General features: G+C 45.5%; 1 protein-coding gene across 4 annotated transcripts in view; it reads right to left on the reverse strand.

Moving 5' to 3' along the window:
* ABCA1 (ATP binding cassette subfamily A member 1) overlaps positions 1–15,731 on the reverse strand; it is a 132,439-nt gene that overhangs the window by 21,948 nt on the left and 94,760 nt on the right. For 2 of the 4 annotated variants that reach the window (XR_006210846.1, XM_042965354.1), the window contains exons 22-33: positions 15,428–15,565; positions 14,191–14,411; positions 12,762–12,840; positions 11,721–11,923; positions 10,611–10,659; positions 10,313–10,426; positions 9,100–9,248; positions 7,530–7,654; positions 5,940–6,038; positions 3,187–3,376; positions 2,075–2,169; positions 733–765 (exon numbers count right to left, since the gene is read on the reverse strand). Coding sequence is in view for 3 of the 4 variants with exons in the window: in XM_042965354.1 (XP_042821288.1) it covers positions 733–765; positions 2,075–2,169; positions 3,187–3,376; positions 5,940–6,038; positions 7,530–7,654; positions 9,100–9,248; positions 10,313–10,426; positions 10,611–10,659; positions 11,721–11,923; positions 12,762–12,840; positions 14,191–14,411; positions 15,428–15,565 (1,495 nt within the window). In the remaining variant the exon portion in view is untranslated. Of the gene's footprint in view, positions 1–732; positions 766–2,074; positions 2,170–3,186; positions 3,377–5,939; positions 6,039–7,529; positions 7,655–9,099; positions 9,249–10,312; positions 10,427–10,610; positions 10,660–11,720; positions 11,924–12,761; positions 12,841–12,867; positions 12,941–14,190; positions 14,412–15,427; positions 15,566–15,731 lie in introns of all 4 variants that reach the window. The other 2 variants (XM_007094261.3, XM_042965355.1) reach the window with 2 other exon arrangements.

Below are 15,731 nucleotides of genomic sequence, written 5' to 3' on the forward strand. Positions count from 1 at the left end.
CCCAGGCCTGCACGTGGGTGTCTGGGCAGGGTTCTGGGTTTCGAGACAATCAGATGGCGAGTTGGAGGAGGGACACCGACCAGAGTAGCCTGGGGAGGAGGGCTTATAGACAGGCCTTGGCTCTTTTCTAGCACGAAGACTACTTTAGGGGTACCAGTTTGCATCTGCTCTGTGCAGAGGTCTGTGGGTGCTGGCCCTTGGGGAAAAAGCAAAGAGGAAAAGTGGGAAGCAGTGATGGAGCTAAGTTTTGAGGCAGCCATATAAGCTATCTCATTTTCTAGTAAGTACAAATTGGCTTCAAGCATTGTTCCTTTCTTCCCTAGTGCTACCTGTTCCTTCAAAACCTACATAGATAAAGGAGTTCAAACACTGTGAAGATAATTAACTTTGATGCCTCTTATTTCATCCAAGATCTTCTTGGTCTCATTCCAGAGGCCTGAAAAATTGTCCTGGAGTCCCTAGTACCCCTTGGGAATGTGTCAATAGCATAAGGTATTTCCTCACAACACTGTGCTTCCCTGTTAAATCCCTAGAGACCTCTAAGAAACTGCTGAATATCCTCCAGGGGATCAGAGTGCCAAATCTTTCAAAGGCGTCTGAAGTAGCAGCTGAGCACCAAGTAATCCCCACACCCCAGCCTCCTGGGATCTGGGATACCTGGATCAAAGTCATCCTTCTGAACTACTGGAGTCCAGAAAATATAAAAGCAAGCACAGGAAGAGATCAACTTACCTAAACTCATTCACCCAGATCTTGTTCTTTAAACTGCAGAAGCCAAAGAAAAAGAAACCAAAAATCAGTGTGAAGAAACATTGATCCTATTCCTGATGATACAAAAGAAGTTACTATCTACCTGAGGAAATAAACAGAGACAAAGAATCTGGTGATCAGGCTGGTGTTGGGGGGTGGTACCCACGGAAGGATGCCCCAGTCACTGTGTCTTTTTCTCCCCATCTTAAAACCATGTTATTTATATGAAAATCATGCTTTGGGTTAAACCAATTCAAAAGCCACCTTACAAAGATGTGACTGAACCAAAAGATGTTTTTAAATTCTTTTTCAGTAGGCTCTACACCCAAAGTGGGGTTCAAACTCATGACCTTGATATCAAGAGTCGAATGCTCTATACCACCTGAGCCAGATAGGCACCCTGAGACTTACTGAATTCAAGGTAATATGTTAACTATGGAGGACATGGAAAGGTTATGCCTCGTTCTTGGAAACTCGCAGTGATTATCATTCAAGCACACCCCAGCCCTGTCATTTAAAGTCACTGAGAATACCTAATAGAGAGGCTCAACAAACCAAAAGGAAACCAGAGTGAACATTTCCTGGGCATCAAGTACTCAATGCTGTGCAGTGATGCCCCAGGAACGTTCATGGCTCTTTCAAGGTTCCAAAGCCAAGTCAGACCATTGAGTTGGCCCAGGGCTCACTTCATAGCACTACATATTACCAAAATTATCATGCATTCCATTCAGGAGAGGCCCTTTATATGTATCATGTCATTTCATCTGCACCATGGAATAGTAAGAGGACAGTTAAGGACAACTGATTGCTCCTGGTAAAACAGATAATAAGTAGAATTCAAATTTGAATCCAGTTTTTTTTTGTTGACAAATAACCTGGTGCAAATTTAAGGTGTATAACAATTTGATCTGATGTACTATGTATTACAATATGATTACCATGGTGCTGTTAGCTAATACCTCCATCATGTCCTGTAACTATTTTCTCGTTTTTGTGGTAAGCACATTTTTAAGATCTAGTTGCTTCATAACTTGGAAGTATAGAATACAGTATTTTTAACTATAATCAACAGTGTACATTTGATCTCAAGAACTTTTCTAATGCACAGCACTGTGATTATGCTGGGCAGCCCTAACATTGATGCTAACAATAAAAGTTCATAATACTTACCTTTTCTAGCTTAGGAAAATATCCTAAAGTCCCAAAAGCCAACATCAGGCCAAAACTTGATGTCTTCAACACCCCCTCCCCCACACACTCAGCCTGCTATTTTTAGACCTATAATTCCCCTACCCAGGAAGGGCCAGGTTTAGTAAATAATGACCTTTTGGCTATGATCTGCACATAGGTCTTCACAAGATAATCCGAAATGTTTCTTCCCGTCAGGTTCTGAAGGATGTCTGCAGTGTTCTGTTTCCTCTGTCATCACAGAAAAACCAAGCACAAGTGTCTTTATGGACCACAATTGGAACAGAAACAAAAAATCAAAGACTACAGTGACACATGTCCCTCAAACATGGGCCACAGTATGACCAGACCCCAGGCGCTGCCATCATCCAAACACCAAGGCCTAGTCCATTCTGCCCTCAGCATTGGCCATTCCCTTCTGCCAAGCTAACATGTTCCCAGGAAATTATTTCTGAACTGCTAAACAATAGACAGTAGAATATGATTCTTTATAGTCACAAAGGTATTTAGGGGAGCAGTATCATTGACTCTATGCCCAGTGAATTCTCTTGTTCACTGGAGGTATACTGATGAATAAATAGATCAGCTGTTATTTTAGGGAGAAGTAACCAGGATACCTTTAAGTTCTCACACCCATTTGAAATCAGTTGTCCTCACCCTGCAACCTAGATACTGATACAGCAGCAGAGGGAGATCACAAACAAGCCTCTTCCTGAAATTGTTCTCAGAAAAAAGGCTCAGGACTGCTCCCCACACTCACAGTCTCAGAGAATGTCAGAATTTTAAGACCCGCAGAAGCTTCATGGGCCAGCCTCCCTAATTCAGAGGTGGGGAAACAGGTCCAGGCACTGAGGGGCCTGTCCCAGGTCACCAGCTCATCTGTGGCAGAACCAGGGATGCAGCCAGGCCTGTCATGCTACATGTTCTGTCAACACTACCTCAGCGGGAGAAGCCAGAGTGTGTCTTCCACAGCCCACTGATCCCGAGTGTTGGGTTCTGGTTTTAACTCGAACAGGTAAGTAAGCTAGGCTGACTTTTTTCAAACTAGAGAAACAAGCTAAGCTAAGTTAGAAACTTATGGACCAGCTTCTTCCCTTCAAAACTCACATGCTTGTTGTCCCCACAGAATTAAGATCAAGACTGAAAGACAAGCCCCTGCATGACTGGTCATCCATTCCTTCTTCCTAACGGAAGCGCCCCAGCCCACCCCGCACCGCCATCTGCTCAGTCACACTCAGACTGACTCACTTGTGGAGGAGGCAGCCCCCCTGCCCCCAGGGGACACACAGGCAGCATCTTCTTGATTTTGTCGCTGCTACACTGGCAGGCGGGTGAGGGGTTCTCCATCGTCCAGTTCCCACTTTGGAAGAGTTTCGTGATGGTCTGGGGAACTGGGGCGGTGGTCCACTCCTCTTCCCCCACTGAGCAAGGCATGTCTCTGCAGAGGGAAGACATCAAAGGTAGCATCACCTGAGAGGGCCTGGCCTTTCCTGGTGCCTCAGGAGCACAGATCAATCAATAACAACCACAAACATGCATCTATCCCCTCACCATTTGTGTGATCTCCCCACAGACCTGTGAGCCACAAACTTCCTTTGCAGTTAAGGATGATGGGAACACAAAGAGGCCTGAAATGCTCACCTACCAAACTCCAGTCAGTGCAATCCACCAGCATTTGGTCTCCTGCCCCTGTGTTCACTCAACAAATATTCACTGAGCATCTGCTACGTGCCAGACGCTGTTCTGCACATTTGAGAGTCTGGGGTGAACAAGACAAAGTCTCTGCCTGCATGGAGCCTGCATTCCTGTGCAGGAATTTGGCAATAAACAAATGTCACCTAGCCAAAAATAAAGCAAAATAAGAGGGAAACGGGGGGAAACAGGACTACTTCTCCCAAAGAGGGTGATACTTCTTCCAAGGCATACACGATTAGAAAGAGAAGCCAGGAAAAGATTTGGGGAGAAAGAACACTATAAGCAAGGGCAATAGAAAGTGAGAAAATGAGCTTTCCATGTTTGAGGAACAGCAGGAAGGCAGTGTGGCTGGGGCGAGATGAGCTAGGAGGGAGAAAGTGGAAGAGGAGGGGTGGAGGGAGGCAGGTGCCAGATGATCAGGTCAGGGAAGGAGTCTGCATGTTATGCTCAATGGGCTGAAAATCTGGTGCAGAATGGAAAGATTCACTTTATGTCTTAAAATGAGTAGAGAATTGGGGTTGGGGAGGGATGGGGAGAGGGTGCTCAGTGCATGAAGAGCTAGGTTGTTTGCAAGCACCCTGGGTGACAAAAGACAACTCCTTTGTGCCTGACTTGAGCTCTGAATCGCTGTGGACCACCAACAAGACACTTGCCCTCTTGGGTCTTATCTTCTCCACTAGTAAAATAAAAGTACACAATGACATGTTGAAACAAGTCATTTCTAGTACCCTTCTAGTTGCAAATTCTACAATTTAACGTGCAGCCACATTCTTATGTTATGCTTGAACGTACTAAAAATTTCAAAGGAACAGATTTGTGGATTGCTCTCTAGTTCTCTCTAAAGCACTGTGACTTGATGCAAAAGTCAGAGTAAGACACAGTACCTCCTGAAGCTCACACTCTAAAATCTTCACAAAATGATTGGCTGAGACAAAGCTCAATGCCACAGTCAAAGTCCCAAATTTCCCTCAGTTCTCCTCCTTTCGGTAAGACCTAGAATGCGAATTCAGTAAAGGTTGCCAGAGTGGGGCCCCTTCCATTGCACCCCATCCTTAACACACATTCAGTGGTGCTCTGCCCCAAGGCTGTGCGTCCTCTGATGGCAGAGGCCCAACCTCTTTTGTCCCTGCAGGCTCCCTAAGCCCAGACCCGGCTCCTTCCATGGCTGCCACCTGTCTGTGAGTCCACAATGCTCACAGGCGTGTGTGGAATCCACCCAACTCTATTAGCATCTCATCTCATTCTACCTCACCTATACAACTTGCAGGATTGTCCAAAGGCAAAAGTCTTGTGACTTCAAATAGGATGTCTCCATGTCTTTTTCCATGTCCTTCTCCATCACAATCATCTTGTTCTTTAGGACGACATTGGCTGCTAGGGCTTACCACCCACTAAGCATTAAATTCCAGCACATGTTTAGTAAATATCTAATAGTAAGAACTAGCAAGTACATGGTAACTCTCCATCTAGAAATCTGCTCTGAAACCTTGTATGCCTGAGCACCGTGCTCACTGGTCACTTGCGAGGTCAGTACCTTGCCTTTAAAACTGGGAACTCAAATTAGCTTTTCTCCAATCTTTGTGTTCCCACACTCTCCATAATTCCTCAGAGTCTGTGATGTAACTGCCTGAATCTCATTCGACCTCAGCCTGGAACTTCAAACCTGCCTGGGCCGTAGTTTGGCTCCCTTGGAAACTCAACTCTCTTCAAGGTCATTGTGCACAAAGACTTCCACACACATCTTCCCTCATACCCACTTAGACACACATGGGTGTTTCACTGCATTTATTCATACACTATTTCCTTAAAATGGATTTCGAAGGAAAGCACAAAAATATGCAACTCTAAAAGAAGGACGTGTCCATTTTTGTACACAATAATATAACATCTTTTCAGGTTGGCAAAGTGAAGAAACTGATAGGCAAAACTGAAAATTATATATAATGGCAGCCTATCTCTGCTTTTAGGTACAGGAGCTGGTAGAAAGGAAGAAGGGAAAAGCATTTTATCAGTATGAAGTGCTATTTAAATTAAATATTAATCTGTAAAGCAGTAAATAAACATCTGCAGTGATTTACTTTGTGGGATGTTAGAAAACTCTCCTAGTCTGCTATGTTTATTTACAGATAGTGTGGTTAGATATCTCTGAGCCTTTTAAAAATAAAAAATAGTTTGAAAGATAGATGACACTAGACACAATGTGGCATCTATCACAGCTGATAAGGGCAATATATTAGACATCAAACCAGGTGACAAGCCTAAGAAGACCCAGCTGTGCAGAGTCTCATAGTTCAAGTGGCACTCACGGGATTGGGTTTCCTTCCATACATCGGGTCCCAAAGCCAGGGTTTCTGGTGAGGGCATTCAAGAGTTCCTGGGTGCCCGTGTCCTCAGGAGCATCATTACTGTGGGTACATGACAGGCAGCCAGCTTAGCAATACATTAAAACCAGGAATTGGAAGGTAGAATTGGTTTTCTAAATTAGACACTTCACTAGCCACTTCCTGTGTGCCAAGCTCTTAAAACAGAAATGAATCAATGCAGAACCTACCCCAAAGGAGCTCTGACACGGACTGAATATTTTTTTAAATTTTTTTAAAATGTTTATTTATTTTTTGAGAGAGAGAGAGAGAGAGACAGAGTGTGAGTGGAGGAGGGGCAGAGAGAGGGAGACACAGAAGCCAAAGCAGGTTCCAGGCTCTGAGCTGTCAGCACAGAGCCCGATACGGGGCTTGAATTCACAAGCTGTGAGATCACGACCTGAGCAGGAGTCAGCCGCTTAACTGACTGAGCCACCCAGGTGCCCCCAAGACATGGACTAAATATTTAAGATCAAGGTAACATACAGCCCTCTGAAGCAGAGCTTGTGTTAGTTCTATGTATGGAGTTTTTCGTGTGTGTGTGTGTGTGTGTGTGTGTATGAACACATGTATACATACATGCACATTTACATATGGATTTCTTTAATGCAAAGAAATTCATCAAGGATCAGTTTTTCAAAAAATACTTTCACAGTTAGCCATGAAACCTGAACTCAACAGGCAAGAAACACAGGGTAAGAGGAGGAGGAATGGTTTCACCTATTTATGGATTTTTCTGTTTCCTTTGTTTGGTCTACAAATAGTGTAAGACCGAAGAAAACTTCTGCTTAGGGAAATAGAGAAATTTCTTTGTACTTTTCTCTGAAGCACTGGATTGTTCCAGAGTAGCTGGCATTTGTGTCTAAAGAACACACACTAGGGGCACCTGGGTGGCTCAGCTAGTTAATCATCTGACTTTGGCTCAGGTCATGATCTTGCAGTTCATGAGTTAGAGCCCCACGTTGGGCTCTGTGCTGAAAAGCTCAGAGCCAGACACCTGCTTCAGATTCTGTGTCTGTCTCTCTCTCTGCTCCTCTGCCACTCATACTCTGTCTCTGTGTCTCTCAAAAGTAAATAAACATTAAAGGCACACACTAGTTACTATCTGTAACTTAATGAGCACATTAACTGTACTGTGCACAAACAAGAACGTGGGGGTGTAATGCTGTGACAGTGTATTGAAGCCCTGTGATCAAACAACAAAGTTCAAACATAGCTTTGAAACGCCAAGTACCCGACAGCTTCATCACAGATGTATTCCAAGGGAAGATTATTTACATAAAGCATATAGGACTGTTCCTGATGACAGCAGTATAAAAAGGAAACAAGCTCCAAAGTGGCAACAGAGAACTGGTCTATTATTTGAGGTTCGATTTGCTGCTGTTCTTTGCATCCAATATTAATTTGTGCAGGGGCTTTGGGACACCTGATAAAATCCACATTCTTGAGTCCACCTCCCCTTGGCCCTCAGCACAGTAAACACCTGGGTCTGTCTGGGCTCTCTTCTGTCCCTGGGTGCAGAAGGCAAGCACATACCTGACAAATGTGTACTGTTCGTTGTACATCCAGGGCTGAAGCTCCAGGCTGGGGTACTTGCCAAAGGGTGGCACGATCAAGCTGAACACCAGGGCAATGCAGACAAACACAGCTGGCAGGACAATCTATAACCAGGGGTAGAGGGGAAAGGAAATTGCAAAACAAGGGCAAGTGTTAGAAAGAAGGGCACAGGGCAAGCCCCTAAGAGTCCAGCTAGCCTCCCAAACCAGCCAGCATGCAAATGAGCAGTACAGGGACCATAGCAGAGCTCTACCAAGGCACTCATGGCAGGTTAGAAGCAGCAGATCCTGAGAACTAAACCTCTTCCCTCCAGGAATTTCTGGAAGCTGGCAGCACAAGGCCAGAGGCTATGGCCACCTGGCAGAAGCCCCAAGCTAAAAACTTCAGAGTAAACAGTAGTCATATGTCAGAGTGACTCAGAACGTAGGGTCCTGTCCTCTGCCCTCTGAAGACCAAAGACCACACTGGACCAGGAGCCCAGCTCAGCTCTGAGAAAGGCTGAGAGAAAAGCCCTGGACCAGGAGTCCGAAGACCTGAAACCTGGTTCTGTCTCTACTCTTAGCATATGCATGTGAAGTCCCTTCCCACTGTGGCCTCATGTGCTCACTTGTAATCTGTGGACCAAGACTAAATGACCCAGTAAGATCCCACTCTGAAAGGGAAACAGCAGCCACTGTCACCATATAATGGCCTCAAAATGCATCAAGACCTAAATCCTTCTTTATGGGAAAATACATGACAATGATGTAATTATTGTTACAGCCCTAAGTAGTAGTATCATCACCACCAATCAACGAACAAGGTAATTGAACCCAGAGAGACTAAGTAACGTGCCCAAGGTGACACAGCCAGTAAGTCACAGAACCATAATTCAAATCCAGGTCTGTATCTCCAAACTTCTACTCTCCTGCATTATCCACATAGTCTATAGGGAAGAATCTCTTGATTTTATACTTCTTGATTTTATAGAGGGGTAATTTCATCCTTTCCGAGCAAGTGACTTAGCATGCCAACACTCACATGCAGACAATAGTGTAGTGAGTCTTCTCAGTCTGTTTGCCCATTTTTTTTCTTTCCTCTGTGGCTACCTTGCTGTCAATTTGCAGTTTTTAGAGAAAATTCACGTTTCCAAGAAGTGTATATATCAAGTGCATCTGGACGTATCATTTCTTAGGTTATGAAAACTGAATGTGCCCAGCAATTTTTCTGAACTCTGCCTCTCTCCCACAATCCTTTACAGTAAAACTCATAGACACATATACACAGCACTACTCCATGTCAGGCCCCATTCTAAGCAGTTACTCATTTTAATCCTCATAACAGTCCTGTGTTGCAGGTATGTTATCTTCATTCTAAAGAGGACTAGATGGAGGCAGAGAAGAAAACTTGCCCGCAGACGCATGAATGCCAAGAAGCAGTACTGGGACTGAAATAGTGTCTGGCCCCAGCATCCATCTTCTAACCATGACCCTCTCCTGCCTCCACTGGTCAGGGAGCCAGTAGCCCACCCATGAAGCCAGAGTCCCAGGCCTGGAATGGCTCTTGTTACCTGAGCAAAGAATCCCTTCCGACTCCGTCTGGCAATCAGCAGCCTCTTCCACAGAAGGGCCACAAACTGCTGCTGTGTGAGTTTCCAGCCCTTCACCTGGTAGGAGCCTTTGCCGTCCATCCCGCTGAGCAGGTCTGTCTCTCTGGATTCTATAAGAAGCCAACACCGAAGGTCACCTGTTATCTTAGGCAGTTTTGACATCACCATGCTCCTCCCTCCAACATCCTCAGCAACCATCTGGGAGGCTTGTGCTTGAAAGCACAAGTGTCTCAAAAGTAAAGGGCTTTCAGGACAAATCTGTGTCTGAGGAAAAGTTAGGACTCCAAATGTCCAACAGTAACAGCTTGTGCCTTCTAGTTCTTGTCCAAGGAGTACAGAAAATGAAGGTGCCTTGAGACAAAGCAAAATATGTGTTCACATGTAAACTGTTTTACATACAGTCATTCAGATGAACCAAGTCATCCTCACTTTCTCATAGAATATTCTATGCAGCCATGCATTTAGGCTGACATAATTGAGAACACACGATGCAGATCTGTCTCCCATCCATTATATTTTTGGTAAAAGGTAGACACATTCAAATGATCTAAGTACTGACAATGCATAAAGTCAAGGAGAACATGAGGGCCACACACATGTGAGCAGGACTGAGACAGCCAGAAAGGTTTCTGCTCTGAACAACTGTATCAAAATCCAGGTCTTACATTAATGATTCCTAACTGAGGTACTTTAACATCTGAACAATATTTGTTTGACTTCTTGCCTCCCCTTCTCCATCCCAGTCAAACACACAGGGACACACTCATCCAGAATATCTAAGTCTAAGGTGCAATTAACTCTAAAAGCTGACTTATTAGAGATCCTTCAACCATTCAAACAATACTTATTTAACAATTAAACACCTAATGTATGCAAGAAGCCGGGTCTCCACAGAAAATAAATGAATTCAGAGGACTGAGGAAGCATCCTTTTATATTTGTCTTGAGAAAAAGAGCCCAACTAAATGAAGAAAGCAATGAGGATAGGTTCTTTCAGGACTGATGGGTTGCCCAATGCTAGAAAAGGGAACGTGGCTTTTCTCATCTTCCCCCTTCCCTTTGGACCCTGTATGTGTCTATCATCCTGAGCTTAAAGCCATCAAAAGGAAACGTTGGAGTACACAAGACAGAAATTCACTTTCCAACAACAGGATACAAATCTTGCCCAAACAGACCTGGGTCTACATCAGAATCATTAGGATCAATGACATCATCTTCAGTGAATGGGCGAAGACAGCTTTGCTTGTCCCCAAAGGCCCGTCTGTTTCGTCTTGCTGGCAAGGTGCCATCTGAAGGCAAAAGAGATTCCACATTTTATTTTTAACAAAATTAACCCTCCTCATCTGTCACGATGTATACACTGAAAATAAGAATGCGATGAAGCAAGTCAAAGGGAAAGGCACAGTACTGGTGAGCCAAGACAGCCTGTAGAGGGTGCTGCCCAGAGTGCACACAGCTCCCCCAGAGGGTTACCTGAAGTCTCAGCGTCCACCCCACTCTCTTCAGCCACTTTGAGAAATATCTGAAAAACAGAGGTGAGAATATTCTCAACACCATTTTATGAGAGCAACCATCACCCCCACAATTATTACATTATTGAGTGGCTTATTAGCCCCTAAAGACAAAAAGTAAAAGCTTCCTTTAATAATAATACTTTCTCAGTCACTTGGGAGTGAAGGCATTTTTAACTGGAGAACATTTCCTCAGTAGTCAGAACTATCAATCCAAACAATCCTTTTCAAATTAAAGGCATGACATTACAACACGACAGCAGAAGAAATTCGTTCTGCATCTACAGGGAGCCCATCAGGTGGCCTCTTCCAGGTCTATGGCTCCAAATCTCTGAGTAAGCTAGCACCATGATAAGTCATCCAAGACAGAACGACCAAAAGATGATGGGTCCCCTATCACTAGAAATATTAAGTCAGGGATTCAAGTATCAGAAGAGAATGTGAACTAGCCAACAATTTCTAAATGCTGAACTATAGACCACAGCCTGGGAAGCATGTAATAATTCTGACTCAAAGACTCTGGCTCTGAGGCATGGAATTTTATTGTCAATAATATCCTCAGATGATTTTTGGTGCATGGCCAAGCTTGAGGACCACTGGGCCAGAAAAATGTTGTATCCCTCCATGTCTATGATGTTCTGTCTCTAAAGGGAGGCGCTGCTACATGGTAAAAAGTATGGGCTTTGCAGCCCACACTCAATCAACCCCGATGCTCAGGTCAGCGTCCCCAAGTGCCCATTTTTTCACTTATGAGGATTAAATTAAGTTACAATTATTTAAAAAAAGAATGCACCCAGTTCAGCACCAGGCACACAGAGATTCTTCATAAATGTTGGCTATTTATATGCATGGCTATGACACAGCCACATCAGGGTGCAATCCTAATAAAGCTCTCCTGTTATCTCACACCACAAATTTAAAAGTTAACTGTGGCCAACAATAGCTCAATATCAATGGCCCAAAGGAGCAATAACCTGCTTCATGGTAATCCTATTCCCCTGGGGAAAGGCAGGCTGCCTGTCCGGCCTTGGGACCATGGGCTCCATTCTACTCTGACAGTCACTTAACTTACTTCTTCCAGCGTAGTCTCTGAGATGCCATAACTAGAGATGCCCAGGTCTGAGAGCCGGTCATCAATCTCATGGAAGAGTTCCACAAAGGCCCCCTCTTTTGCAGCTTCATAGGGCAGCACATAAGTCAGCTCATGCCCAATGTCTTCCACTAGCCGGGCCTCAGCCACATGCTTCCTGATGAGGTTGGAGATAGCGGATACATCTATAGGGACCAAAGCACAGTGACAGCTCAGCTGGCTCAGAGTCCTCCCCATGCCTACTCCTCAGAAGCTAGCTGCCCACACAGGATACCTGTCCCAGATACTGAAGTCAGTCCACATGTTCATCTCTGGCCTGAGAGTTTCTGGGAGTGAGGACTGGGTCTTATTCACCCTTTTATCACCAAAGCCAGGCACACTGTAGGTTCTCAGTACATTGTGGGTGGGTGGGTGGGAGGGTGGAAGGATGGAAGGGCAGATGGGTGGGCGTGCAGAAGACTTTCTGAGGTTAAAAGCTTTGTGTCTGTTGCCTCAACTCTAGGATTCTTCAATGGAAAGCTTGAGTAGAGGTAAAGGATCCTTCACCCTTCCTTAACCTTCTAAAGGAGGCTCCTTCATTTACCTCAATAAAGGGGCTAATCAAACAGTTCATGGAAGGAGACACCTTCCTAGAAAAAGCCAGTTGTTAGGACTGGGCATAGACAGACACAGTAAAGCCTTCTGCTCCATATGTGTTACTGGTGACGCTGGCCTCCTATATGTACCTCCTAAGGAAGACACAGCAGGCTACTCTCCATCTTCTGAGTTTTTGCTCTCCTTCACTACTGAGCTCCAATCCCTCCCCATAGTGTGATCCTCAGCAACTCATCCCTGGTCTCCAGGGTCCAGCCAGATCCATTCCCGAGGGGGCAACCCCCCGACCCCCAATCATGTCAGCTTCTTGGGGACACTGCCCTGCCAGCTCCCAGGCCAAGCCCCAGGCTCCCCAGCAAGCATTAAGCCAATCTGCCACCAAGCTGCACCCTTCTCCCACAGCCACCCGGCCCCAGCCCAGCAGCAAACCTTGAGTCAGCGCCACCAGCCTCTGCACCTCTCCTCCTCTGCCTCCACTCTGCCCAGCTGGAGGAAGCTCAGGCACCACCTGAATAAGAAACCCCAGAATCCTTACCGATGGTCAGCGTGTCACTTTCATGGTCGCTGCCCAGGCCAGCATCAGAACTGCTCTGAGAAACACTGTCCTCCTGATGGCAAAGAAGGAGGTGAGAACGGGTCAGGGACTGAGCAAGGTACAGCCACCAGCACCTTCGCCAGGGAGGGCTTCCATGAGGCTCTATTGTGTGTGAACTGGAAAGGCTTCTCTTAGGAAGCAACGAACAGGGCAGCCATGGCTTCTGAAGCCACTGTCTGATATACATGTGCTGTGTGGATGGGAGGTCAGGAAGCAGAGCTGTCCATGGGACCGTGGCCTGCCAATGAATGCTGTAGCCAGGCATTTACTGACCTTTGTAGACATGGGATTCACCTGGCTAATTGGTCCAGTGCTTCTCCAGCTTTAATCTGTGTTTAGTCACCTGGGGATCTTGTTAAAATGCAGATTCTGATTTAGTAGGTCAGAGTTGGGCCCACATTTCTGCATTTCTAAGAAGCTCCCAAGTAATCCCAATGCTGCTAGTCCTCAGACCACACTTTGAGTAACCAGGCACTAGTTAAAAGGTAAATAAGTGGACAGGAGTTGAAGATTAGGATGTAAATGTTTTAGGTGCCACTGGTTCCAACACATAAATCAAATCAATCTCAGGCATAGACTGAAGAACAGAGGAAAAAACATACCTGGTTATTGGGTTCTGGTGCCACCTCTGTTATTTACCTGCTGGATGACCTTGAATAAACTCCACAATCCCTACTTAACCTAACCTGGGGTGATAATCACAATACCTTCCCTCCCAAAGTTGCTCTGTACTTTGAGATGATAGAAGTTTAAAAAAAAAAAAAAAGTTTGCAAGATAACAAGGCTACAAAGAATTAACTATTATCATTATATTCTTTTATGCCCAAAATCTGCTAGGGTGAGTGTCAGGCATGAAATCAGTGCTCAATAAATATTTGCTGTTTTGTAGGTTAAAAGTGAAGGTCAATGAGATCTAGAGGTAATAAGCAGCAACAGCAGGACTTTCTGGAAATAGGGTTCCTCACTCTCAGCAAGTCTTTTTCCTTCGATATAATAAAGCCCTCTAAGGACCTTCCCTATCACTCACTGTGCCTCCATAGGAAACAGGAAGTGGGATTCAACCAAGTTCAGACCGCAGGAACACAAGCTCCCTGAGCTTTCCACATACAAAGTATGATGTGATTTCAAAGGGACCATAGCATAGGGCGATGGTGATCCCCACGCGGCAGAGTGGGGTGGAACTGAACAAGCCACTCACAGCCGACCAGCCCTGAATACACTCCCTGGACCCAGTACAAGCCCAGCACTGAAAATGCAACTCACCTTCTTCAGGTATGACACAGTGCTACTGCTATTTCTGCAGGAACTGAGGGAGGATTCCACATCTTTCTTGACAAGGGTCAGGTAGTAGCCTGTTCCCAGCTGGTTCTTGAGAAACAGGGAGGAGCCCACACAGCATAGCTTCCCATGGGAAATGATGGCAATCCTGTCCCCCAGGATGTCTGCTTCATCCATGTGGTGTGTGGAAAGAATAATGGTCCGGCCTGCCAAACACAAACACAAGGACGTGGGACTAGTGACGCCTGTTGGTTCTCACTGACTGAAGCAGCTGGAACTGCAGAAATCTTAGCAGCGGTAACCAAGGCAGAAGAACCTGGAAGCCTGGGTGGCCATGACCCCGAAGATGGAACAGTCAACCTCACAGATTCTGCATCCTCACAGGACAAAGAACATAACATTCATTTGGGAAAGTGCTACATGTCAGGCAGCGTGTGAGGGGTCTGCATGCATTCTCAAGTAACTTAATCCTCTATGAAGCAGGCACTGCTGTTATGATAGGTAAAGAAACTAAGACAAGTTAAACGACTTCTCCAAGTTCTCAGGGCCAGCTAGAGCTGGCCCCAGAGTCCATGATCCTCATTTGCTCATCTACTTTTTCAACACATATATGGCACCATGTCGGGAACAGAGATGAACAAAGACACAGCCTCCGTTCTCGGCAGTCTCAACCTATGGGGGAACATAGTTAAAATAGACACATCTGAGTTCTATGCTAGAGGTAGCTCTGGTGACCATGCCCGTTATCCCCATTACTTTTCTTTCTGGCCCCTAGATCAGGAAGCCTAAATTTTAAGTGTCTTGTAAACCAGGACTTCCACATACATACCATGGGTGAGCACAGAGCTTTAAGAAAAGAAGTCTGAGGGGCGCTTGGTAGCTCAGTCAGTTAAGCATCCAATTTCGGCTCAGGTCATGATCTCACAGTTCATGAGTTTGAGCCCTACATTGGGCTCTGGGCTCACAGCTCAGAGCCTGGAGCCTGCTCTGGATTCTGTGTCTCCCTCTCTCTCTGCCCCTCCCCTGCTCACTCTCTCTCTCTCTCTCAAAAATAAACACTGAAAAAAATTTTTAAAAGAAAAGAAGTCTGACATTTTCCTTGAGAAGCAATTCTGTTGCTCTAGCAACAACAGCCATGAGACACAGCCCCAGCCATACTTCTCAAGAGTTTCTCCATCCCTCCCTCCCAGTCCATAACTCAAAATAAATACACATCGGCTACCTTGTCGATATTTCAGCAGTAGCTCCCATATTCCCCTGCGGGAGTAAGGGTCCACGCCAGCTGTGGGCTCATCCAGAATGACAACCTTGGATCCCCCAACAAAGGCCAAAGCCACAGACAGCTTTCTCTTCATTCCACCTAAGAGACAGAGAGAGAGAGATGTTCCAGAACTAGCCCCAGACAGCAAAGGCAGAGGTATTGAGGGACAAATGAAGGCACCTACTTGGGGACAAGCCAGGGACCCATTTATGACCTACTCACCACCCCTATGGGGACACTGGGGCAGCTGTTGTTTCCCTGGTGT

This window comes from Panthera tigris, chromosome D4 (genome assembly GCF_018350195.1).
Source record: "Panthera tigris isolate Pti1 chromosome D4, P.tigris_Pti1_mat1.1, whole genome shotgun sequence".
NCBI classification, from domain to species: Eukaryota; Metazoa; Chordata; class Mammalia; order Carnivora; family Felidae; genus Panthera; species Panthera tigris.